Genomic DNA, 25,930 nt, shown 5'->3' with positions numbered 1-25,930 from the left:
TGAAGAGACACAGAGAGAGAGAGACAGACAGGAGATTTTTCCGGAAGTGAGGTTTTGGGGCCAATCAATAAACTGGACTTTAAAATGTGGGACAAACATTCAATTGAAGCCCTACATGCAGGATTCCGTCTGGAAATTCTACAAGTTCAAAAAAATAATGCATAATGCAGAATTAGGCCACTTTCTAGTGGTAATGAAAATACAAAAAAGATTTTGGCTACACCTAAATTCAACTCCAAATTCAAGTCTCCAATTTAAAGCACTTCAAACCCAAGAGCTGAGCCCAGAAACGAGCCCTTTCAGTCAGCTGGTGTTGGACCTAACCAACCAAACTGACACCAGCACTGCTTCAAAATAAATAATTAAAATAAACAGAATCATGAACCAATCAAATGACTCATATTTACAACATAGGAAAAACAAAACAAAATTCCAAATCCAACTAAATTGCCATCTGGCCCTAAACAGAGAATATGAATTGGCTGATTATCTCTACTCTGTCAGAGATATGAAGCAGAGACAGATCTTTACCAAGTACAGGCTGAGTGGCCACCAATTGGCAATAGAAACCGGCAGAGATAAAAAGGCATTGCTACACAAAGAGCAGCGTATAACAGGGGAGGTAGAAACAGAGATGCACTTTCTCCTTTACTGTGAGAAATATTCCTCAACAAGAGATTCATTATTCATAGAAATTACTACAATTATTCAAAATCATTACTTAAAAAACCCAGAGGAAAAACAACCTCCTCTTGCAACTAAATACAGCGCATTCGGAAAGTATTCAGAAGCCTTGACTTTTTCCACATTTGTGTAATTTTACTGAAATATCAAATTTACATAAGTATTCAGACGAGGGATGCACGATATATCGGTGAACATATCGGAATCAGACCACATTAGCTCAAAATGCCAACATTGACTTCGGACTGATGTCATGTTTAATGCCGATGTGCAAAACCGATGTCAGATCTGACGTGCATACCTAGAAAAGACACCACGTATAATTTTGCGCTTCACGTGCAACACAGCATTCCTAACCTAGCCCACAAAGTCTGTTGTGTGGATCGAGCAGTCAACAAGTCGAGCAGTCATTTGAAAGAGTAAGAACGTTTCAGGGAGACAACTCAATGGCAAAATCCATTTAACGCCAAGATAATGGAATTCATTGCCCTTGACAATCAACCATTCTATGTCGCGGGTGATATTGGCTTTTCTCCGACTGGTCGAGCACCAGTACACACTACCAAGTGTGCTATTTTTCAGATGTTGCCCTACCGGAGTTACACAGTAATAGCGTCAGTGCTATTAGCTTCAAGACTGACATTTGGACCAGCGATATCAGCCCCATGAGCATGTTGAGTCTGAAAGCACAGTGGGTCATCGAGGATTTTGTACTGAGGAAAGTTGCATGTTCATGAATGTGCTGGTTGTCATACCACTTCTGCCATTTCAATGGCATTTGAGAACATGTTTGAAACTTTGAAAAATTAACACGCTAGCTAGCATCATTCGAACAACTGACTTGAGAAATAAGCTCATCAACTGCGCCTGCAGCAGACGTGATACCCTCTGTCATGGCATTGAAACACCTGCTCAACAAAACTGCCGACACAGGCTGTGAACAAGCGATTCGGTGGCATTCTCTCTTTACTGTATCGCCACCATGCTCGATGCCACGAAAAGTATAGCTACAGTATGTACAAGGACCGCTACTTCGATGCAGACAAGAAATAAGATTTACGTGAAATGTTATATACAGAGCTGGACAAGATGGAAACGGACACATTGACAGTGTGCACTGAGGAAGAGAAGCCACGGACAGACAGCGCTGAAACTTCACTGCTTGACATGTATGATGAAATCCTGGTTGAGAATGAAACGACTGAACAAATGAACAATGAAACAGCACAGCAAGAAAGTGAAAGAAATAGGTTTGATTATGTTTTACTGGCAATGGGGACATACGTAAATGCCAACAGAATAACTTTTTGGTCAGTGTGGTGTGTGTGATTACAACCTCAAGTCTCTTGGGTATGACGCTACAAGCTTGGCACACCTGTATTTGGGAGGTTTCTCCCATTCTTCTTTGCAGATCCTCTCAAGCTCTGTCCGGTTATTATCCAAGATGGCGTAGCAGTGCAGACGTGTTTTGTTTGTCCTCTCGTGTACTTTTGTCTTTTTTCGTCTTTTTTGTATATATATTTCCATTTTATTTTCAATATCTCCTCCATTTTAATTCAATTATACCTTCCGGTAACCTGCCTCACCCAATGTGATACGGAACCGCTATTATTTTTCATTTCTAGACATTATAGCAAGAACCACCTAGCCATCAGAAGCTAACCAGCTAATAAGCTACAAGCTATTTAGTCATTGTTAGCCACTGCTAGCAGCCTTTACCTTCTGCACAGGTACCAGCCCTTTTTTTAGCTTGGATAATACTCGCCAGCCTACCAGTAACGGACTGTCTCTCCACTACAACGCCGGATTCCTGCCGTAAACCTCTCCTGATATTCACAGCTAGCTAGCACCCACGGAGTTACCCAGTACCGAAGCTATCCCTGAGGCCCACCTCCCGGCCTACTCAGTTGTTCACCCGGACCCCACCCAAACACGGCTAGAACGCACTACTCCACCCCATCCTTGCTGTAAGCTCTGGACCTTGGCACCGGATCACCTCTGCTACCGAGTGGCTATAGTGGCTAATGCCCCTGCCCCGAAGCTAGCACCGGATAGCCTTGAGCCAGACGCATCTCCCGGATAGAAAACTCAATTACTACAACTACAATACCTCTTTCGCCATCTGGCTTGGATCATTAGTCGAAACGGCGCCCCTCCGCACCACCATGACAGGTCTGCCGACGAATACTCCATCCGCTGTGCCTTCAACCGGCCTCCGTCGGACGTTGGAGCAGACGCTTCTACTAGCCCCGGGCTACTAACTTTAAAACGCTGTGTCGCCCGCGTGCTAGCGTAGTAACGACTACTCTGCGGCTTCACTGTCCCATCTATTGTTGCCCCCTGGACCCTATGATCACTTGGCTACATAGCTGATGCCTGCTGGACTATCCATTAATCACAGTACTCTATTGTGTTTATTTTTTTATTTGTAATTTTATTAATTAAATTTTTTTATCTGTCGGCCCCAGCCACGAACTCAGGCTCTGTGTGTACGACGCCAGGACAGCGGAGTCAATCACCACTTTCCGGAGATACCTGAAACCCCACCTCTTTAAGGAATACCTAGGATAGGATAAGTAATCCCTCTCACCCCCCTTAAGTTTTAGATGCACTATTGTAAAGTGACTGTTCCACTGGATGTCATAAGGTGAATGCACCAATTTGTAAGTCGCTCTGGATAAGAGCGTCTGCTAAATGACTTAAATGTAAATGTAAAATGTAGTTAACCGACCCTCTCTGCCCATTCATCGCCATTTTACCTGTTGTTGTTTTAGCTGATTAGCTGTTGTTGTCTCACCCGTTGTTGTCTTAGCTTGCTCTCCAAATCAACACCTGTGGTTACTTTATGCCTCGCTGTATGTCTCTCTCATATGTCAATATGCCTTGTATACTGTCGTTTAGATTAGTTATCATTGTTTTAGTTTACAATGGAGCCCCTAGTTCCACTCATTATACCTCTGATATCTTCTGTGTCCCACCTCCTACACATGGGCTGACCTCACTCATTATAACCAGAGATACAACCTCTCTTATCATCACTCAGTGCCTGGGCTTACCTTCGCTGTACCCGCACCCCACCATACCCCTGTCTGCACATTATGCCCTGAATCTATTCTATCACACCCAGAAATCTTCTCATTTTAATCTTTGTCCCCAACGCACTAGGCGACCAGTTTTGATATCCTTTAGCCTTACCCTCATCCTACTCCTCTGTTCCTCAGGTGATGTGGAGGTAAACCCAGGCCCTGCGTGTCCCCAGGCACCCTCATTTGTTGACTTCTGTGATCGAAAAAACCTTGGTTCCATGCATGTCAATATCAGAAGCCTCCTTCCTAAGTTTGTTTTACGCACTGCTATATCACACTCAGCCAACCCTGATGTCCTTGCCGTGTCTGAATCCTGGCTTAGGAAGGCCACCAACAATTCTGAGATTTCCATACAGCTACAACATTTTCCGTCAAGATAGAACTGCCAAAGGGGGAGGAATTACAACCTACTGCAGAGATAGCATGCAAAGTTGTCATACTTTCCAGGTCTATACCCAAACAGTTTGAACTTCTAATTTTAAAAATTAACCTCTCCAGAAATAAGTCTCTCACTGTTGCCGCCTGCTATCGACCCCCCTCCGCTCCCAGCTGTGCCCTGGACACCATTTGTGAATTCATCGCCCCCCATCTAGCTTCAGAGTTTATTCTGTTAGGTGACCTAAACTGGGATATGCTTAACACCCCGGCAGTCCTACAATCTAAGCTAGATGCCCTCAATCTCACGAAAATCACCAAGGAACCAACCAGGTACAACCCTAAATCCGTAAATATGGGCACCTTCATAGACATTATCTTGACCATCTTGCCCTCCAAATACACCTCCGCTGTTTTCAATCAGGATCTCAACGATCACTGCCTCAATGCCTGTGTCCGCTATGGGCCCGCGGTCAAACGACCACCCCTCATCAATTCGGAGAGCCTGTTGTCCGGACCTCTGGCAGTCTCTATGGGGGTACCACAGGGTTAAATTCTCGGGCCACCTATTTTCTCTGTATATATCAATGATGTCGCTCATGCTGCGGGCGATTCCCTGATCCACCTCTACGCAGATGACACCATTCTGTATACTTCTGGCCCTTCTTTGGATACTGTGTTACTATCCTCCAAACGAGCTTCAATGCCATACAACACTCCTTCCGTGGCCTCCAACTGCTCTTAAAACTCTAGTAAAACCATCAAGCATCACCACCCTGGACGGTTCCGACCTAGAATATGTGGAAAACTATAAATACCTGTCTGGCTGTAAACTCTCCTTCCAGACTAATATTAAACATCTCCAATCCAAAATCAAATCTAGACTCCAAACTTACCCTAGTAAAACTGACTATCCTACTGATCCTAGACTTCGGCGATGTCATCTACAAAATAGCCTCCAACACTCTACTCAGCAAACTGGATGCAGTCTATCACAGTGCCATCCATTTTGCTACCAAATCAGCTTATACCACCCACCCCTGCGATCTGTATGCTCTAGTCAGCTGCCCCTCGCTATTCGTCGCCAGACCCACTGGCTCCAGGTCATCTATAAGTGTATGCTAGGTAAAGCTCTGCCTTATCTCAGTTCACTGGTCACAATAACAACACCCACCCGTAGCACACGTTCCAGCAGGTATATCTCACTGATCATCCCCAAAGCCAACACCTCATTTGGCCACTTTCCTTCCAGTTCTCTACTGCCAGTGACTGGAACAAATTGCAAAAATCGCTGAAGTTGGAGAATTTTATTTCCCTTACCAACTTTAAACATCAACTATCTGAGCAGCTAACCGATCGCTGCAGCTGTACATAGTCCATCTGTAAATAGCCCACCCAATCTACCGACCTCATCCCCATACGGTTTTTGTTTTATTTACTTTTTTGCTCTTTTGCACACCAGTATCACTACTTGCACATCATCATCTGCTCATGTATCACTCCAGTGTTAATCTGCTAAATTGTATTTATTTGCTCCTATGTCCTATTTATTGCCTACCTCCTCATACCTTTCGCAAACACTGTATATAGACTTTATTTTTTCTACTGTGTCATTGACTTGTTTATTGTGTTATTGGCTTGTTTCTTCTGTAGCTCAGTTGGTAGAGCATGGCACTTGTAACGCCAGGGTAGTGGGTTCGATCCCCGGGACCACCCATACGTAGAATGTATGCACACATGACTGTAAGTCGCTTTGGATAAAAGCGTCTGCTAAATGGCATATATTATTATATTATTATTATATTTACTCCATGTGTAACTCTGTTGTTGTCTGTTTCACAATGCTTTGCTTTATCTTAGCCAGGTCGCAGTTGAAAATGAGACCTTGTTCTCAACTAGCCTACCTGGTTAAATAAAGGTGAAATTAAAAAATATTTTTAGAAAATTAAAAGGTTGGATGGGGAGCGTCGCTGGACAGCTATTTTCAGGTCTCTCCAGAGATTTTAGATCGGGTTCAATTTCCAGGTTCTGGTTGGGCCACTCAAGGACATTCAGAGACTTGTCCCGAAGCCACTCCTGTGTTGTCTTGGCTGTGTGCTTAGGGTCGTTGTCCTGTTGGAAGATGAACATTCAACCCAGTCTGCGGTCCTGAGCACTCTGGAGCAGGTTTTCATCAACGATCTCTCTGTACTTTTCTCTGTTAATTTTTCCTTCTATCCTGACTAATCTCCCAGTCCCTGCCTCACCATAGGGAAGGTGCCAGGTTTCCTCCAGATGTGATGCTTGGCATTCAGGCCAAAGAGTTCGATCTTGGTTCCATCAGACCAGAGAATCTCCTCATTGCCTTTTGGCAAACTCCAAGTGGGCTGTCATGTGCCTTTTACTGAGGAGTGGCTTCCATTTGGTCACTCTACCATAAAGGCCTGATTAGTGGAGTTCTCCCATCTCCACAGAGCTCTGTCAGAGTGACCCTCGGGTTCTTGGTCACCTCCCTGACCAAGGCCCTTCACCCCGATTGCTCAGTTCGGCCGGGAAACCTGCTCTAGGAAGAGTCTTGGTGGTTCCAAACTTCTTCAATTTAAGAATTTTGGAAGCCACTGTGTTCGTGGGAACCTTTAATATTCCTTCGACCTCATGTCTTGGTTTTTATTCTGACATGCACTGTGAACTGTAGGACCTTATATAGCCAGGTGTGTGCCTTTCCAAATCATGTCTAATCAATTGAATTTCCCACAGGTGGACTCAAATCAAGTTGTAGAAACATCTCAAGGATGATCACGGGAAACAGGATGCACGTATTTCGAGTCTCATAGCGAAGGGTCTGAATACTTACGTAAATAAGGCATCTGTTATTTTATTTTTTTATACATTTCTAAAACCCTGTTTTCACTTTGTCATTGTGGGGTATTGTGTGTCGATTGATGAGGAAAAAAACAACCATTTAAATCCATTTTAGAATGTGGAAAAAGTCAAGGGGTCTGAATACTTTCTGAATACACTGTAACTGTACAAAAGTCAACATTTAAAGGACTATTGCAGTCAAAAACATGATTTGCCTGTGTTTAATATATATTTCCACACTATGAGGTTGGCTCAATACTATGAAATGGAGAAAATTATGATAATGCACTTTTACTGTAAGAGCTGTTTGAAAAGACAATGTAAATCCCCTTTTCTCATCATCCTCTTTTTGTCTCATACATAATATCATTACTACGTACTATTTGTCTCCGCCAACGCTTTCCTTACATACAGTATACAATACATTAGAGAAATATGTCAGCGAGACCACAAACACATTACATGTACCGCATGGATAAGCACACACACACACACACACACACACACACACACACACACACACACACACACACACACACACACACACACACACACACACACACACACACACACACACACACACACACACACACACACACACACACACACACACACACACATGACCTTGACACAATGACAGCTCTGAAGAATTTGAATGAGCACTGATGTTGAACGTCATTGCCAAAAGTAAAATAGAAACCGCATTAGAAATCCACTCATGCAGCACAGCTATTCTTCCATTCCTAGTCACTACCTATTACTACGATCCCATGGTGTTATCCCCCTCCATCCAGCTCCTCTAAAAGATGGCCATTACATGCCTCTGCCCCGCCTCTGTGTGTCAATGATTGGGCTAAAACTGTCATGTCCGAGTGTCCTCAAGGGAGGGCATTTCAGCACTGCCAATGATTTCAGCACTGCCAATGTGTGTGTGTGTGTGTGTGTGTGTGTGTGTGTGTGTGTGTGTGTGTGTGTGTGTGTGTGTGTGTGTGTGTGTGTGTGTGTGTGTGTGTGTGTGTGTGTGTGTGTGTGTGTGTGTGTGTGTGTGTGTGTGTGTGTGTGTGTGTGTGTAGCCCATTTCCCTTTCAGATGAGCTGTTATCTGTGCTCAGGCAAGCCAGCAGAGAGAGAGAGAAGGAGAGGCATCACCCCCTCTAACACACACTGTGAAACCCACTCCAGTCAGGGAGAGGGTCGAAACGGAGAAGGGAGGGGACGGGAGGGGAAGAGGCACTTATGCAGCCATATTTCGAAATGTCGGAATTCCCCTGCACGTCGTTTTGATGCCACACGTTTGGCTCGTACCACTGGAAACCTGAAGCAATGGGAGGGGGAGAAGAGGGAGTCTCCTCTGCCGTGTGTGGTGATAATCATCACTTCCGATTGCTACGCACACGCACAATTGGAGGTGGTATCCACCACTCCTCATCACATCCATCACCTCCTTCCATCTACTCACTCTCACACACACACACACTTGAAGGTGGTACCCACCCCTCCTCACATCTATCTATCTATTAATTCACACACACAGGTTTATGTTGAGTGATGGATTGCTGGATGAAAATCAGCCTAATGTCAATGTTTCATTAGGAAGCTGATTAACCTGCTACTCCTACCCCCTACTTTTTCGAACATTCTGTTAAAAATCGCGCAACATTTCAGCGCCCTGCTGCTCATGCCAGGAATATAGAATATGCATATGATTAGTATGTGTGGACAGAAAATACTCAGACGTTTATAAAACTGGTTAAATCACGGCTGTGACTATAACAGAACGTGCGTTTCATCGCAAAGCGCAGGAAAATCTAATGTAAATGAATGTAAATGTAAAATCTGATCACTGAAAATGGAAATATATATCCATCCGCCACTTCAACCCATTGATATAGGCGAACCACAATAAATGGGGCTGAGGTTGCAATACCTACAGCTTCCACACAATGTCAACAGTCTTGTCATTTGCCTAGGCTTTGTTTCTTGGTCAAACGAAGAAGAGACAAGCCATTTGTTCAGGTCTCCGACCGGATATTTTGGTTGAGATTTACCCAGACATTATTTCCAGACGACAGAAAATACATCGCCTCGTGATCAATTTGATCGCTTATTAACGTGTACTAATACCTAAAGTTGCATTACAAAAGTATTTCGAAGTGTTTTGTGAAAGTTTATCGTCAACTTTTTTAATTAAAAAAATGACGTTACGTTATAAGACGCTATTTTTTTCCGTTTATCACACAGTCTTCATAGATCGATATCTAGGCTATATATGGACCGATTTAATCGGAAAAAAAGACCCAATAGTGATTATGGGACATCTAGGAGTGCCAACAAAGAAGATGGTCAAAGGTAATGAATGTTTTATATTTTATTTGTGCGGTTTGTGTAGCGACAACTATGCTAATTATTTTGTTTACGTCCCCTGCGGGTCTTTTGGGGTGTTACATGCTATCAGATAATAGCTTCTCATGCTTTCGCCGAAAAGCATTTAAAAAATTTGACTTGTTGCCTGGATTCACAACGAGTGTAGCTTTAATTCAATACCCTGCATGTGTATTTTAATGAACGTTTGAGTTTTAACTAATACTATTAGCATTTAGCGTAGCGCATTTGCATTTCCAGATGTCTAGATGGGACGCCTGCGTGTCAGGTAGGAGCAAGAGGTTAAGGCATCATGTGCATTTAACATAGTCAGGGAGAGAGAGATTATTTTATTTATTTTAACCTTTATTTAACTAGGCAAGTCAGTTAAGAACAAATTCTTATTTTCAATGACGGCCTAGGAACAGTGGGTTAACTGCCTTTTTCAGGGGCAGAACAACAGATTTTTACCTTGTCAGCTCTGGGATTCGATCTTGCAACCTTTCAGTTAGTAGTCCAACACTTTAACCACTAGGCTACCTACCTGCCACCCCAGAAAGAGAGAGATAGAGATAACGAAAGCAAAAGAGAGAGATAGATGGGGAGAGAGAGTGAGATAGATGGGGAGAGAGAGAGAGTGGAGGTACCCTAACAGAGTGCGAGAAGAGGTTACATTACAAGGATCAGATAACTGTTCCATCACGTAGAAACAACCCCTCCTCTCTCAATCTCCCCCTCTCCCCTTCCCTCTCAGATCTGAGATTAAATGTCACCCTAAAAGCTACCTGCAAGAGGGAGGCATTTCTCCAGGCAATAATATACACACACACACAATGTTCTTTCTTCCCCAGTCATGTTTCTCTCTCCCTCTAATTAGAACCAGAACCCACACGGTAATCCCCCCCCCCCCAGTGTTCTCTGCCTCGCTCCTCTATCCCCCTCCCCCTCTTCTGAGAGCTGTCCCAGTAACTTTCCTCTCATCCCCTGCCAACCCCCCTTCCCCAGAAAACACCCACCTCTCCAGTCCCACAACTCTGGTTAGATAATAACTTACAAAACTTGAAAATAAAAGAGAGCCGCACACACTAGGAGCTCAGATGCAAAAATGGAATTACCAACGTTTCGACACCATGGCTGTCTTCATCAGGGTATAATCACAAACACTGCGGGATGACTCATTTATATAGTGTCAGAAGACACAGGTGTCTGTAATCATGGCCAAGAGTGGCCTAATATCATTGGTTAATTATCAAATATTAAAATGGCATACAAAGAACAGCATACAAACAAAAAATGGATAGCATACGATCATAAAATCATTTAACTACACAAGCTTAAAAACAATTACAATGGCAAAGTCACAATAATCACAAGAATGGCTTCAGATCAAAGTCTACGTTGAGACCGAAGGGAGGAAGGGTCTTTAAGTTAAAGATCCAGGCAGCCTCTCATTTTAACAATACATTATCAAGGTCACCCCCTCTCCTAGGGAGGATGACATGTTCAATGCCAATATAATGCAGAGACGAAATCGAGTGGCCTGCCTCCAAGAAGTGGGCCGCAACTGGGTAAGTAAAAGTTTTTACACCTAAATGGTGCTACGATGCTCTGAGATACGTACTTTTAATTTGCGCTCTGTTTTACCCACATAATTTTTACCACAAGGATAACTTATAAGATAAATAACTGACAAAACAACAGCTAACAGTACTGCAGAACCATATTCACAGCAGATGCATAGAATGCTGCCTCGAGTTGCTACCTCTCCCCACTTTTACTACCTCTCCCCTCTTTCACTACCTCTCCCCACTTTCACTACCTCTCCCCACTTTCACTACCTCTCCCCACTTTCACTACCTCTCCCCACTTTCACTACCTCTCCCCACTTTCACTACCTCTCCCCACTTTCACTACCTCTCCCCTCTTTCACTACCTCTCCCCTCTTTCACTACCTCTCCCCTCTTTCACTACCTCTCCCCTCTTTCACTACCTCTCCCCACTTTCACTACCTCTCCCCACTTTCACTACCTCTCCCTCTTTCCCCTCTCCCCTCTTTCACTACCTCTCCCCACTTTCACTACCTCTCCCCACTTTCACTACCTCTCCCCACTTTCACTACCTCTCCCCCTCTTTCACTACCTCTCCCCTCTTTCACTACCTCTCCCCTCTTTCACTACCTCTCCCCACTTTCACTACCTCTCCCCACTTTCACTACCTCTCCCCACTTTCACTACCTCTCCCCTCTTTCACTACCTCTCCCCTCTTTCACTACCTCTCCCCTCTTTCACTACCTCTCCCCTCTTTCACTACCTCTCCCCACTTTCACTACCTCTCCCCACTTTCACTACCTCTCCCCACTTTCACTACCTCTCCCCACTTTCACTACCTCTCCCCTCTTTCACTACCTCTCCCCTCTTTCACTACCTCTCCCCACTTTCACTACCTCTCCCCACTTTCACTACCTCTCCCCTCTTTCACTACCTCTCCCCTCTTTCACTATCTCTCCCCTCTTTCACTACCTCTCCCCTCTTTCACTACCTCTCCCCTCTTTCACTACCAATCACCTCTTTCCCTGATCTTTCAATCTTCTGACAGATATACAACAGTACATGTGTGAACATGCAAGCACACACGGAGTCAGTTTGATGATGATGACGACGAGTATCACCAAACACGGCTGCCATAGAATGTCTGTAGCTAGCTCCTACCGTAGTTGAGACAAAGAAAAAAGAAGTGAAGCGCTGTGACAAATCTAAGAGAAATCACTGGTTTGTAACAATAACACTGCATGGAGATAATCCTCTAGTCTTAATAGAACTGGAACACTCTGTTAAGTACTGTAGCATTAACATGGGATCAGAGAGCAGAGAATTCACCCAGAATGACCTTGGATTAATTAATATGGCCGCCGTGCCGCCTCTGCTGCTGAGTCACTGTCTCCATCCCAAATGGCAGCCTATTCCCTATATAGTACACTACCTTTGAACAGAGCGGTATTGGCCCTGGTCAAAAGGGCACTATGTAGAGAATAGGGTGCCATTTGGGACAGAGACACAGGCTAATGTAATGGCTACTGCTGTGGTAGGAAATATGATGTCATCCTAGCGAGCAGACACTGATAGAACTTTGTGTTACTTTGAGCGGGCAGAACATTAATTTGGCTATGAGGAGGATGCCAAGAGAGAGAGACAGCAGGCGTTCTCTCCTCCTTTCATCCCTCTATCTGCTGCATCCCTCTATCCCCTCCCTAACAGCTGTACTGTATCTCACCTGCAGAGGACTGATACTCGGTCAACAGCTGTTGCAGTCTATGTCTAGGCTGAGATACACACACGCGCACACCCACACACCATCCATCATTTAGAGGACAGGTTTTTCCTGACATTGTCTCTGCAGTGTACCATATAAGTGATAACTCACACCTGCCTAAAATGTCTAGACACCACAATAGATCTCCACACCTTTGAACACCCTGGAACAACAACAAAGGTTTTACAGTGAACACTCCAAAGGATATGGAAGCTACCACCTTATTGAAAACACATGTCCACCACCAAAATGATCGTTTTTTGAGAAAGATACTTTCAGACATCAGTGAGGGGTCGTGAGTAATGTCAACAGGAAATAGGTATTTAAACCACTCTGTACTTTTGAAGTGTGAACATCTCAGTAAGCACTACATTAGTCCCTACCCCCAACTGATTTCTGACAGGAGCTTTCTCAGAAAACAAATCCCTCTGCCAATGGACCAGTGTTATTGTTATCAACAACTATTTTAAAGGCGTAGTTGTAGTGTCCAGTGAAGCCTGTGTAATGTCTGTCCCTGCTAACCATGAGCAATATTTACAGTGGTATGTTCGACAAAGAGTGAGAAGAGCTCTCCGAAGATAAAGAGGGGTGAGGGTGATAAAGGAGAGGGTGAGGGTGGTAATGAGGGTGAGGGTGATGAAGAGGGTTGAGTGTTACATCTCAGCCACACACACACAGCCATGAGCCGTGAGCTTAGGAGAAGATTTATAAGAGAGACACTTTATAACAGTGGTGTGGCTCTTTAATGGAACACATCTGTCACTAAGAGGTTTGAGAACAATGCCGCATTTGATTTAGACAAGCGCTTTCATCAACTGAGTGCCCTTCAGTTACATAGGCTACACACACACACACACACACACACACACACACACACACACACACACACACACACACACACACACACACACACACACACACACACACACACACACACACACACACACACACACACACACACACAGGAAACTAATGCATGATACTAAGATACCACCTGTTTGGTTCTTAAACTTAAGATAAAAAGCCCTTCAATAAATGAAGATAGTCAAGTCAGATAATGTAATATTGAAATCTATCTCTCAGTCTCTACGATCAACAGATCTTGCTTGATTTATTGCTTTGATCATCATAACACTATTGATTAGCATACTTTGCAACATTGATAATGCCTCTGATTATAACACTATAGATTAGCAAACTTTTATCATTGTCAATGCCTTTGATTAATTAGTATATCAAACCTTTACTGACAGCTCAGTAGAGATGAGATGGAAGGGAGAACATGCAGGCTCGACCATTCATGCAACAGTCCATGTAATGCTATCACTGTCTTTCACTGCCCACCGAAAACCAGCCCCACCTTGATACCCAACATTCCTCCCTTAACAGTACTCACATGGTGGGCTGTGCAAAAAATACATACAGGCCTGAACCACACACACACACACACACACACACACACACACACACACACACACACACACACACACACACACACACACACACACACACACACACACACACACACACACACACACACACACACACACACACACACACACACACACACACACACAGAGAGAGAGAGTTTGTTCTGACAGGTGTAGCAGGTGTAAAACAACCTGGGATGTCACTGAGACTAAAGCCTGTAGCATGCTTCCCAGTCGAAGCTTGCACATATGTTATGACAACATTTTGTGTTTTTGTTCATTTTGGTGTTTGCCAGTTGTTGTTTTCTTTGTGCGCGCACACACAAAAAATCTTTAGGCAAGACGAAGTACAGTAGCCAAAGACTGGTCAACAGTGCTGCTCCTAGTAGGAGTGGAAACTATGGACAGGATTCTTCAATTAAGTGTTTGTTATCATTCAACAAGAGATGACTAGTTTTCATGTACATTTTTCATTTGAGAAATACTGCACCAAACATTTTAGTCAGGGTTGTGGTCAATTACAATTCAATTCCCTCTCCCTATAAATTCCATCAATTCATTTAAAAATGTCATAGCAACTCTTCAATTCAAAATCCAATTTTAAGTCAATTCAAAACTACAATTTCTAATTCAATATTCTGCCACAACCATTCACATAATTCAATTATTTCAACTCAAGCAAAACTCAACCCAACTACCTTAAATCATGGCATGTTCAAATGACCAATTTAACCTCTCAAATAACTAAAAGGGAATCTTCCTGGTAAATCTCGAAATGTCCCCTGCACTGAATTTTCAGGAATTAGAAAATGAGCTTAACAATTGTAAAATATATAAAATAATGCAATAGGATCCTTTTCAAATTAAAACATACAACCATAAAGATGAAACAAACATTCTTAAACATAACCCACCCAATTAGTGAATATCAGTTAAGGTAAAGCTGTGTGAACAGCATGAAATAATGACAAAAATGCTAAATAATCTATTCAACTGGGTAGTGATTACTCTATTATTTATTATTGTGTTAACAAACTATAGTTTTGGCAAGTTGGTTAGGACATCTGTGTGCATGACACAAGTATTTTTTCAAACAATTGTTTACAGACATTTCACTTATAAATCACTGTTTCATAATTCCAGTTGGTCAGAAGTTAACATACACTATGATGATGTCTTGGCTTTAGAAGCTTCTGATCATCATTTGAGTCAATTGGAGGTCCAAATTAAGGTACCACATTCATCTGTACAAACCATAGTACGCAAGTATACACACAATGGGACCACGTAGCCGTCATACCGCTCAGGAAGGAGACGCGCTCTATCTCCTAGAGATTAATGTACTTTGGTGCAAAAAGTGCAAATCAATCCCAGAACAGCAAAGGGCCTTGTGAAGATGCTGGAGGAAACAGGTACAAAAGTATCTATAGCCACAGTAAAACGAGTCCTATATCGACGTAACCTGAAAGGCCACTCAGCAAGGAAGTAGCCACTGCTCCAAAACCACAATAAAAAAGCCAGACTACGGTTTGCAACTGCACATGGGGACAAAGATCATCCTTTCTGGAGAAATGTCCTCAGGTCTGATGAAACAAAAATAGAACTGTTTGGCCATAATGACCATTAACTGTTTGGCCATAATGGCCATTATTATGTTTGGATGAAAAAGGGGGAGGCTTGCAAGCCGAAGAACACTATCCTGACAGTGAAGCACGTGGGTGGCAGCATCATGTTGTGGGGTTGCTTTGCTGCAGGAGGGACTGGTGGACTTCACAAAATAGATAGCATCATGAGAGTGGGAAATTATGTGGATATATTGAAGCAACATCTCAAGACATCAGTCAGGAAGTTAAAGCTTGGTCGGAAATGGGTCTTCCAAATGGACAATGACCCCAAGCATACTTCAAAACATGTGGCAAAATGGCTTAAGGACAACAAAGTCAAGGTAATGGAGTGGCCATCACAAAGCCCTGATCTCAATTCTATAGAAAGTTTGTGGGCAGAACTGAAAAAGCGTGTGCGAGCAAGGAGGCCTCCGTCAGGATCCTGACCATGTCAGGAGGAATGGGCCAAAATTCACCCAACTTATTGTGGGAAGCTTGTGGATGGCTACCTGAAATGTTTGACCCAAGGCAATGCTACCAAATTCTAATTCAGTGTATGTAAACTTCTGACCCACTGGGAATGTGATGAAAGAAATGAAAGCTGAAATAAATCATTCTCTGCTATTATTCTGACATTTCACATTCTCAAAATAAAGTGGTGATCCTAACTGACCTAAGACAGGGAATTTTTACTCGGATTAAATGTCAGGAATTGTGAAAAACTGAGGTAAGGTGTATATAAACTTCCGACTTCAGCTGTATATGTACAGTATATGTAGCCGTATGATTATTTTCCATATTCAGACATAATGAGCTTTGCTTTGCTTATATTCAGTGACGTATTTCACAATAATAACTCACTGAGATGGATAATATAAAACATATCAAAAATCCCTATTGAAACTGTCATTTATCTCAACGCGAGGCAAAAAAGTGTTTCACCGATCTGCGGCAAATGCTAAAATGTAATTTAATAGAGAAATACTCACTTGGACTCTCAATTGAGCAAGCGAGCCAGGATGATTAAGCTCTGACACACCCACACAATGTTGAAGTGTCTGTGTGTGTGTGTGTGTGTGTGTGTGTGTGTGTGTGTGTGTGTGTGTGTGTGTGTGTGTGTGTGTGTGTGTGTGTGTGTGTGTGTGTGTGTGTGTGTGTGTGTGTGTGTGTGTGTGTGTGTGTGTGTGTGTGTGTGTGTGTGTGTGTGTGTGTGTGTGTGTGTGTGTGTGTGTGCAGAGGTTGTAATAGGTGTAAACAGCAGATTGTCTGGAGGTGGGGGTGTCCTCCTTTCAGGGCCAAGTCAAGTGTGTAGGCAGGCAGAGGCATACACACACACATATAGTCGTGAGACACTGCCCACACGTATGCACACACACATCTGCGTGTGAGTCACACAGCCAAATGTTGCAGACGGTGTCTTGTCTTCTTGGAGTCTGAGCGAGCTTGTAGATTACTCAGCAAGCAGCTGCCAGGGCATAGCAAGGTCTTCAGAGAGACTGCACTGCCACACTGCACCCCGTCACAGACAGGCTGCCAATATACCCTCTTCTCAGGGGATGACACACAATTTACTGCTATGGCTAAGCATTTCCCCTACTCAACTCCCAAACAGAGTGATGTTCACACCTTGTCTTGATGAAATAAATCCCTTTGTTAATACTACACCATCTGCTAGCATCAGTGGTGTTCGGTGCCATTTAAGATGAGGGTGGATGATCATTTTCTTTCTGAGCATGTTATTATTTATATTACAGCATATTGGATGACTGTCATTCATTTATCATTCCCCCAGTTCAACGTAACATTGATTGGTTTAGACTATTACATGGTACTCAAATGGTCCCTATACCCATCATGAGGTTGCTAAAACCTAGCCTCTGAATTACATTTTTTAGTAATCAAGTTGACAGACAGTGACACATTCCATACTGCCTTGCACACTCTTGCCTGCATCTAGCTGATCTAGGGTGTAATCATTAGTCCAGCAGTTGCAAACAACTGTTTCTATGGGAAAGATTCAGGTATTTTTATTCCGGTTTCGTTCCGTTTGCTTCCATTTGAGAAATGTTTTTCAACTGAATCACCGGAATGAATACACCCCTGATCATGCGCAAACACAGTTCATTTTCATAGCAGCCACATACAAACAGCATGATCACTTAGCTAGCTCTTGCTCTCTCTTGCTTCTCCTTCATTTTGGAAGAAATGAATATGCTCATAACTGTTCAACTATTGTCTTTCTCTTGAGTCAACAACACACCACATTTTATGCACTGCAGTGCTAGCTACCTGTAGCTTATCAAATCAAACTTTATTTGCCACATGCGCCGAATACAACAAGTGTAGACTTAACCATGAAAAGCCCTTAAACAACAGTGTAGTTCAAGAAGAATAACCTATTTACCAAGTAAGCTGAAATAAAAAGTAATAATAAAAAGTAACACAATATGTGTTTTCAGTACTAGATTCATTCTCTGATCCTTTGACAACATGTCAGTCCATGCTGCAAGAAAGCCCTGATAGGTTGGAGGACATCCTCCGGAAGTTGTCATAATTACTGTGGTAGTCTATGGAAAGGGGTGAGAATTATGGACCTCCTAGGTTTTGAATTGAAGTCAATGTACCCAGAGGATGGTGGAAACTAGATATCCTCCGGTTACACCATGGTGCTACTGAGTACTGTTGAGGCTGCTGTAGACCGTCATTGCAAAACGATGTATTTTAATACATTATTTGGTGACATGAATATATTTTGTATAGTTTTATCTAAATAGGATAACTTTAATGTTTCTCAAATTTTATGAAATTCACTGAGGATGGTCCCGCCCCCTTCCTCTGAGGAGCCTACACTGCAAGCATCCAGCTCTTCTTCTTCTCCTCCTCCTCCCTGTGACAAGACCAGCCATCGCCTTGTGCACTTACATTTACATTTAAGTCATTTAGCAGATGCTCTTATCCAGAGTGACTTACAAATTGGTGCATTCACCTTATGACATCCACTTACAGGCTTGAAAAGTGTACACTGAGGATAAAACTTGAGCAAGATAAAACAATTAGGAGTATCAGGTGCTAAAATAACAGCTCACCTTTCAGACATGGACTCTCTAGAACAGTGGTATTCAACGCTTACCATATAAAGGTCAGTGCCTGCTGGTTTCATACCTGATAATGAATTGCACACACCTGGTGTGCCAGGACTAAATCAGTCCCATATTAGAAGGGAACAATGAAAATAAGCAGAGGAACTAGCTTTGAGGTCCAGTGTTGAGTTTGAGAGATCTAGAACATTCTCAGCATACCTGTTATGATGTGGATTGAGCAATTAGTTAATTAGATACACCTGTAATGTGATCTGCCATGCAAAACTGATACAATTGAAATGCAATTGACCAATTAATTAACTGCATGAGGTGATACTGATTGAAAGCGCTTGCTCTTGAATAAATACTGAATAAATAAATAAATAAATAAATGCTTAAACTTTTAGCATAACACTCACCCTCTGTAACAGACCTGGTTGTATGGTAAGTAATAGAAGCTGTCACTCATCTGGTCAGGTGTTTAATGAACAAATCAAGACCTCTAAGTGTTTCTTTGGAGAGGCCCTTAGAGATATTAACCCATGCTGAATCACACACCACTCTACCAGCCAAAGAGCTGTATGCATGCGCGCACACACACACACACACACACACACACACACACACACACACACACACACACACACACACACACACACACACACACACACACACACACACACACACACACACACACACACACACACACACACACACACACACACACACACACACACACACACACACACACACACACTTACAGCCCCCGCCAGGTAGCATCCGTCTCCCAAAAATAGGCACCCAGCCGTGTGTCAAATTACCAGGGCAGCTACTAATCTCCTATCCTCTGCGTTTCTCCACCACTCCATCTCTCCCTCTCCTGCTGGGCTCTTTAATGATGCAGCCTGCTGATCAGGAAAATATCCCACCACTGACTGATTAACTGACTGACTGACTGTTCCTCTCATTACAAAACACAGGATGTTGTTAGACTTCAGTGCAGCTTTTGACATTATTGATCATAGTTTGCTGCTCAAAAAATGTATGTGTTATGGCTTTACACCCCCTGCTATAATGTAGATAAAGAGTTACTTGTCTAACAGAAGACAAAGGGTTCTTCAATGGAAGCCTATCAAATATAATCCAGTTAAAATCAGGAATTCCCCAGGGTAGTTGTTTAGGCCCCTTGCTTTTTAACATTTTTACTAACGACATGCCACTGACTGAGTAAAGCCAGAGTTGCTATATATGCGGATGACTCAACACTATACACGTCAGCTAGTACAGCGACTGAAATGACTGCAACCCTCAACAAAGAGCTGCAGTTAGTTTCAGAGTGGGTGGCAAGGAATAAGTTAGCCCTAAATATTTCTAAAACTAAAAGCATTGTATTTGGAACAAAACACTCACTTAAACCTCAACTAAATCCTGTAATAAATCATGTGGAAATTGAGCAAGTTGAGATGACTAAACTGCTTGGAGTAACACTGGATTGCAAACCGTCATGGTCAAAACATATTGATGCAGTAGTAGCTAAAATGGGGAGAAGTATGTCTATAATAAAGCAATGCTCTGCCTTGTTAACAACACTATCCACAAGGCAGGTCTTACAGGCACTAGTTTTATCGCACCTTGACTACTGTTCAGCCATGTGGTCAGGTGCCACAAAAAAATGACTTAGGAAAGTTGTAATTGGCTCAGAACAGGACAGCACGGCTGGCCCTTGGATGTACACAGAGAGCTAATATTAAAAATATGCATGTCAATCTCTCTCGGCTTATTCATGAGAGGTATTGACATGTTGAATGCACCTAGCCGTCTGTCTAAACTACTGGCACACAACTTGGACACCCATGCATACCCCACAAGACATGCCACAAGAGGTCTCTTCACAGTCCCCAAGTCCAGAACAGACTATGGGAGGCACACAGTACTACATAGAGCCATGATACATGGAACTATTCCACATCAAGTAACTGACGCAAGCAGTAAAATAAAAATAAAAACATAAAACAAAACACCTTATGGAACAGCGGAGACTGTGAAGCAACACAAACATTGGCACAGACACATGCACACACACACACACACACACACACACACACACACACACACACACACACACACACACACACACACACACACACACACACACACACACACACACACACACACACACACACACACACACACACACACACACGCACTATACATACACATGGATTTAGTACTGTACATATGTGGTGGAGTAGGGGCCTGAGGGCACACAGTGTGTTGTGAAATCTGTGAATGTATTGTAATGTTTTAAAATGGTATAAACTGCCTCAATTTTGCTGGACCCCGGGAAGAGTAACTGCTGCTTTGGCAGCAGCTAATGGGGATCCATAACAAATACAAATACAGGATCGCCTCATGGCCTTGCCATCTTCTCCATCATCAAGGCTATCTCTCTCATTAGACTACTCCATCATCAAGGCTCTCTCTCACATTAAACTACCACCTCTCCTCGTATTCCTCTCCATGGCCCCACCCTGGCCATTCATTAACAACCCTAACATATCTCCCACTGGTCTCAGCATCAGGCTGCTGCTCCACCACCACTGATCATTAAAGTCTACCTACAGGGGTAGGTGGAGGGTCAGGTCTAGGTGTTAGAAATTAACCTCAAAAGGAGAGTACGTATATGAGTGTACAGCTCAGTGCTATCTGTGTTGCATGGTAGCGGATGGCCATGACAGATCCACTAGAGAGTACTTACATCCTAGCAGCCACTAGGCTCTAGTTACCATCTGACTATGTCATAAGAGGGAGTACTGAGAACAGTGACCAGTTTTCACAGGTTGTGCAACCTCTTGCCCCTTTGCCCTTCTCCCTCGCTCTCTTCACTTCCTGAAATCTAGCCTGCTTGGACAAAACATGTGACTCACAAATGGCATCTTTTTCCCTATGGGTCCTGGTCCAAAGGGAATAGGGTGCCATTTGGAATGCAAGAACATCTTACAGTGTAGTGAGTCTCAAAAGTAGCACCTCCGCCCTTGGCTCTGCTAAAGGAGAGCTTTGTTGTGGAAATGGCAGGAGGGCAGTTTTAGACTACAGGGTAGTTTCAACAAGCATGGGACATTCCTTGATTCCCTCTATCAACTCCTCTAGCTTGGTGAAAAGGGTGATGAAAATATGTAGAGAAAAAAAAACATATCACATACTGCCATAGTTCAGAATCTCTAACAAGCAGTGCTTGACTTGAATTAAAATAGGTGCCGATACTAATTTGGAGTGCCGCTACTGTTTGTATATAGTGCAGTAACTCTGCAATACTTTTGAGCTACTATTCTAGAAGAGGTGCAGGAACTCAAACAGTAGAAAATATGAGTTGCCGGTACTCAGTTCAGGTGAGCTACTGCCCAAGTCAAGCACTGCTAATAAGCCACCTTGCTAAGATAACAGAGGGAGAGAACATGAGTAACATGACACTACTATTCTGAATTGTATTATATTTGCTCACATGTTTATTTAGCCAAGTTCTTCTCCTCTGAGACAAAGAACAACACCCTCACATGATAATTACAGAAAGAGTGCCACCCATCCCTCCTCACTGATCGCTGCAACACACACTCATCCCTCCTCACACAGGAGACTCCTATAACTCCCCTAACAGATGTCTCCCAACAACTAGTCTTTATTGGGTGAACCCCACCTACTGTGAGAGCTGTTCGTTTTTTATTTTAATATAAACTTTACCTGATTTTTAAATACTACCCAGCCTAGAAACATTTTAGTCATTTAGCAGACGCTCTGATACAGAAACAATTAGGGTTAACATAGTAAATGTACGGCAGCGTAGCCGAGTGGTTAGAGCGTTGGACTAGTAACCAGAAGGTTGTGAGTTCAAACCCCTGAGCTGACAAGGTACAAATCTGTCGTTCTGCCCCTGAACAGGCAGTTAACCCACTGTTCCCAGGCCGTCATTGAAGATAAGAATGTGTTCTTAACTGACTTGCCTGGTTAAATAAAGGTCAAATAAAAAAAATAAAAAATCTAGAACACTGAAATTAGTATGATAAGTTTTGTATGGTTACATAAGACAGATGGTTACTTAAAACCTCTTCCTCCTACCCCCTAATTTTTCGAACATTCTGTTAAAAATCGCGCAACATTTCAGTGCCCTGCTACTCATGCCAGGAATATAGTATATGCATATGATTAGTATGTGTGGATAGAAAACACTCAGACGTTTATAAAACTGGTGAAATCACGGCTGTGACTATAACAGAACGTGAGTTTCATCGAAAAGCGCAGGAAAACCTGATCACTGAAAATGGAAATAAATATCCTTGCGCTACTTCCAGGAATTGTTCAAAGTGAACCGAATTACATGAGACCGAGGTTTCAGTGCCTACAGCTTCCACACGATGTCTAGAGTCTTGTCATTTGATTCAGCTTTGATTCTTGGTTGAACCGAATCAAGGGAACTCCTTCCTTCCGGTCTCCGACCGGATGTTTTGGTCGAGCTCTCTCCGGACATGGTTTTCCAGACGACACCTATAGAATTTACATCGCCTCCTGATGAATTTTATCGCTTATTAACGTGTACTAATACCTAAAGTTGCATTACAAAAGTATTTCGAAGTGTTTTGTGAAAGTTTATCGTCGACTTTTTGAATTTTAAAAAATGACGTTACGTTATGAAACGCTATTTTTTTTCGTTTATCACACAGAACGATATCTAGGCTATATATGGACCGATTTAATCGGAAAAAAAGACCCAATAGTGATTTTGGGACATCTAGGAGTGCCAACAAAGAAGATGGTCAAAGGTAATGAATGTTTTATATTTTATTGTGCGGTTTGTGTAGCGCCGAATATGCTAATTATTTTGTTTACGTCCCCTGCGGGTCTTTTGTGGTGTTACATGCTATCAGATAATAGCTTCTCATGCTATTGCCGAAAAGCATTTTAAAAATCTGACTTGTTGCCTGGATTCACAACGAGTGTAGCTTTAATTCAATACCCTGCACGTGTATTTTAATGAACGTTTGAGTTTTAACTAATACTATTAGCATTTAGCGTAGCGCATTTGCATTTCCAGAGCTCTAGATGGGACGCCTGCGTGCCAGGTAGGAGCAAGAGGTTAAGGCAAAACAAAGTAGGGTGGTTGGTTGGGCGTATAACTAACCCAAAGGTTGTCTACTAACCCAAAGGTTGAGAGTTTGAAACTCATCACAGACAACTTTTGCATTTTTGCTAATTAGCAACTACTTACTACTTTTAGCTGCTTTGCAACTACTTAGTATGTTAGCTAACCCTTCCGCTAACCCTAACCTTAACCCTTTTAGCAAACCCTTCCCTAATGGCCTAACCTTTAACCTAACTCCTAAACCTAACCCAAACCTTAACCCTAACCCCATAGCCTAGCTAACTTTAGCCAGCCAGCTAGTTTATGTTAGGCACCTAGCCAACTAGCTAGTATTTGTAACATTTCATAAGTTTTGCTCAATTTGTAACATATTGTACATTTTGCCAATTCATAACATATTTTCATTGCAAATTTGTACCATACATAAATTGTAATTCAAAACATATCACACGAAATTACTGCACAAATTAATACATGCCATACAAAACGAACCACATTATAGTAAATGGAGTGTGAGGGATTTATGTACAGAATAATACGAAATGCTCTGAGACCAGGTTGGTCTGCCTCGAGGCAAACTGTCACTTTGTTACACATCCTTAAGTAAAATGATGTATTCAAATTAAACTTGGACTGGGGAACTTGTTTTTTTGTCCCCTGTGAGCCTATGGCTGTTGGCGTCACTGCGAGCAATCTGTCACTCACTGCTGAGAAAAAGAGCATCATTTTGGAGCAGTGATAAGACCCTCTATGGACGCATGGGGTGAGATTGGACATTTCCCCGGTACACCATAGAAGCCAAAGTCGTTATAATTATTAATGGTTTCGACTATTGTAATATATATATATATATAACATAAATATGATGTTTGATTTGTTATTTTCGAATATAGAGAGTAACATATACTTATCTTTACCTGTGCCTAAAACAAAGTTCAAAACGTATCCAACAGCAACCACAATCTTATCAGGTTTCATCAGCTGACGAGACTCTACTCATCAACCCACTTTAGGAAAACAATAATCGAGGGAGGAATTATTGAAGCGGGAATGAATGGACAGGTGCATGGGTGTTCTTACCTTATAGACATTCTCCGTGATACGGTGCACCTCGTCAGTCCGTGACATCGTGGGATCTTGTTCAGCCAAAACCATAGAACAGATTTCTTTAGTGACGGTATCTTTCCTAAGAAATACTGCTGAAGAAAAACACAGAGTAGGTGGAAGGAGCCGTAGTAACAATCAACTACAGAGGGAGGCGAACGCGCGTAATATGAGACTCCGGAATCAGGGGTTTTATACGAAACTCGTCTACTGCGCCCACACTAGCCCACGCAGTCTGGAGGCTATACCAGGAGAGGGAAACATGTCATAGGGATAGCGCTGCTTGCCATTTTAAAGGTCTCTCTCTCTCTCTCTCTCTCTCTCTCTCTCTCTCTCTCTCTCTCTCTCTCTCTCTCTCTCTCTCTCTCTCTCTCTCTCTCTCTCTCTCTCTCTCTAAGATAATTAATAACAACTGGGAGCCTGACTTCAGTACACACAATTACATACACACATCTCTATACACAACAATAATGATTAACAGATTGTGCTCTTGCGGTCAAGGTAAATGAACAAATTCTGCACACATTTTATGCATAACATATACCGTATAATGGCGTAGAACCAAGTGTATTTATCGAACATTGTACAAAACACTACCACTGAATAGCTCTGTTCATTTATTTCTATTTAACTGTTACAGTTATGCCTATAGCTATTCATGTATGAATAGGCTTAGTGAGTGGGATGTATAGTGGGTGTGTGTGTAGGACGGGATCACTTTTCTCGTATTGGCTACAGTATGTAATGTAGGCAGGGGAATACTCCACACCTTATTCAGAAAGTCACGATCTGCACTACAAGAGCCATGTTGTAAAATATCTCCAAATGTCAAGGCCAATACCAAACCTATTTTCAGTCACCTTTCATTGAGTAGGCTAGTGATGGGGCAATTTACATTCTGGTGGAGGTGAAAAATAAAATTA

General features: G+C 42.6%; 1 protein-coding gene across 6 annotated transcripts in view; it reads right to left on the bottom strand.

Annotated features, from left to right (window-relative positions):
• The window catches only part of LOC124038466 (brain-specific angiogenesis inhibitor 1-associated protein 2-like), a 185,740-nt gene extending 160,471 nt beyond the window's left edge, over positions 1–25,269 (bottom strand). For 5 of the 6 annotated variants that reach the window (XM_046354383.1, XM_046354380.1, XM_046354384.1 and 2 more), the window contains exon 1: positions 24,984–25,269. In XM_046354383.1, coding sequence (XP_046210339.1) covers positions 24,984–25,058 — 75 coding nt within the window. In that variant the 5' untranslated portion in view covers positions 25,059–25,269. The remainder of the gene's footprint in view (positions 1–24,983) is intronic. The other variant, XM_046354381.1, reaches the window with a different exon arrangement.
• Positions 25,270–25,930: the final 661 nt, after the last annotated feature.

The sequence above is a fragment of the Oncorhynchus gorbuscha genome, linkage group LG06 (genome assembly GCF_021184085.1).
Source record: "Oncorhynchus gorbuscha isolate QuinsamMale2020 ecotype Even-year linkage group LG06, OgorEven_v1.0, whole genome shotgun sequence".
Taxonomy (NCBI): domain Eukaryota; kingdom Metazoa; phylum Chordata; class Actinopteri; order Salmoniformes; family Salmonidae; genus Oncorhynchus; species Oncorhynchus gorbuscha.
Note: the sequence above shows the minus strand (reverse complement) of the source record. Positions and strands in the feature narration are given on the sequence as shown.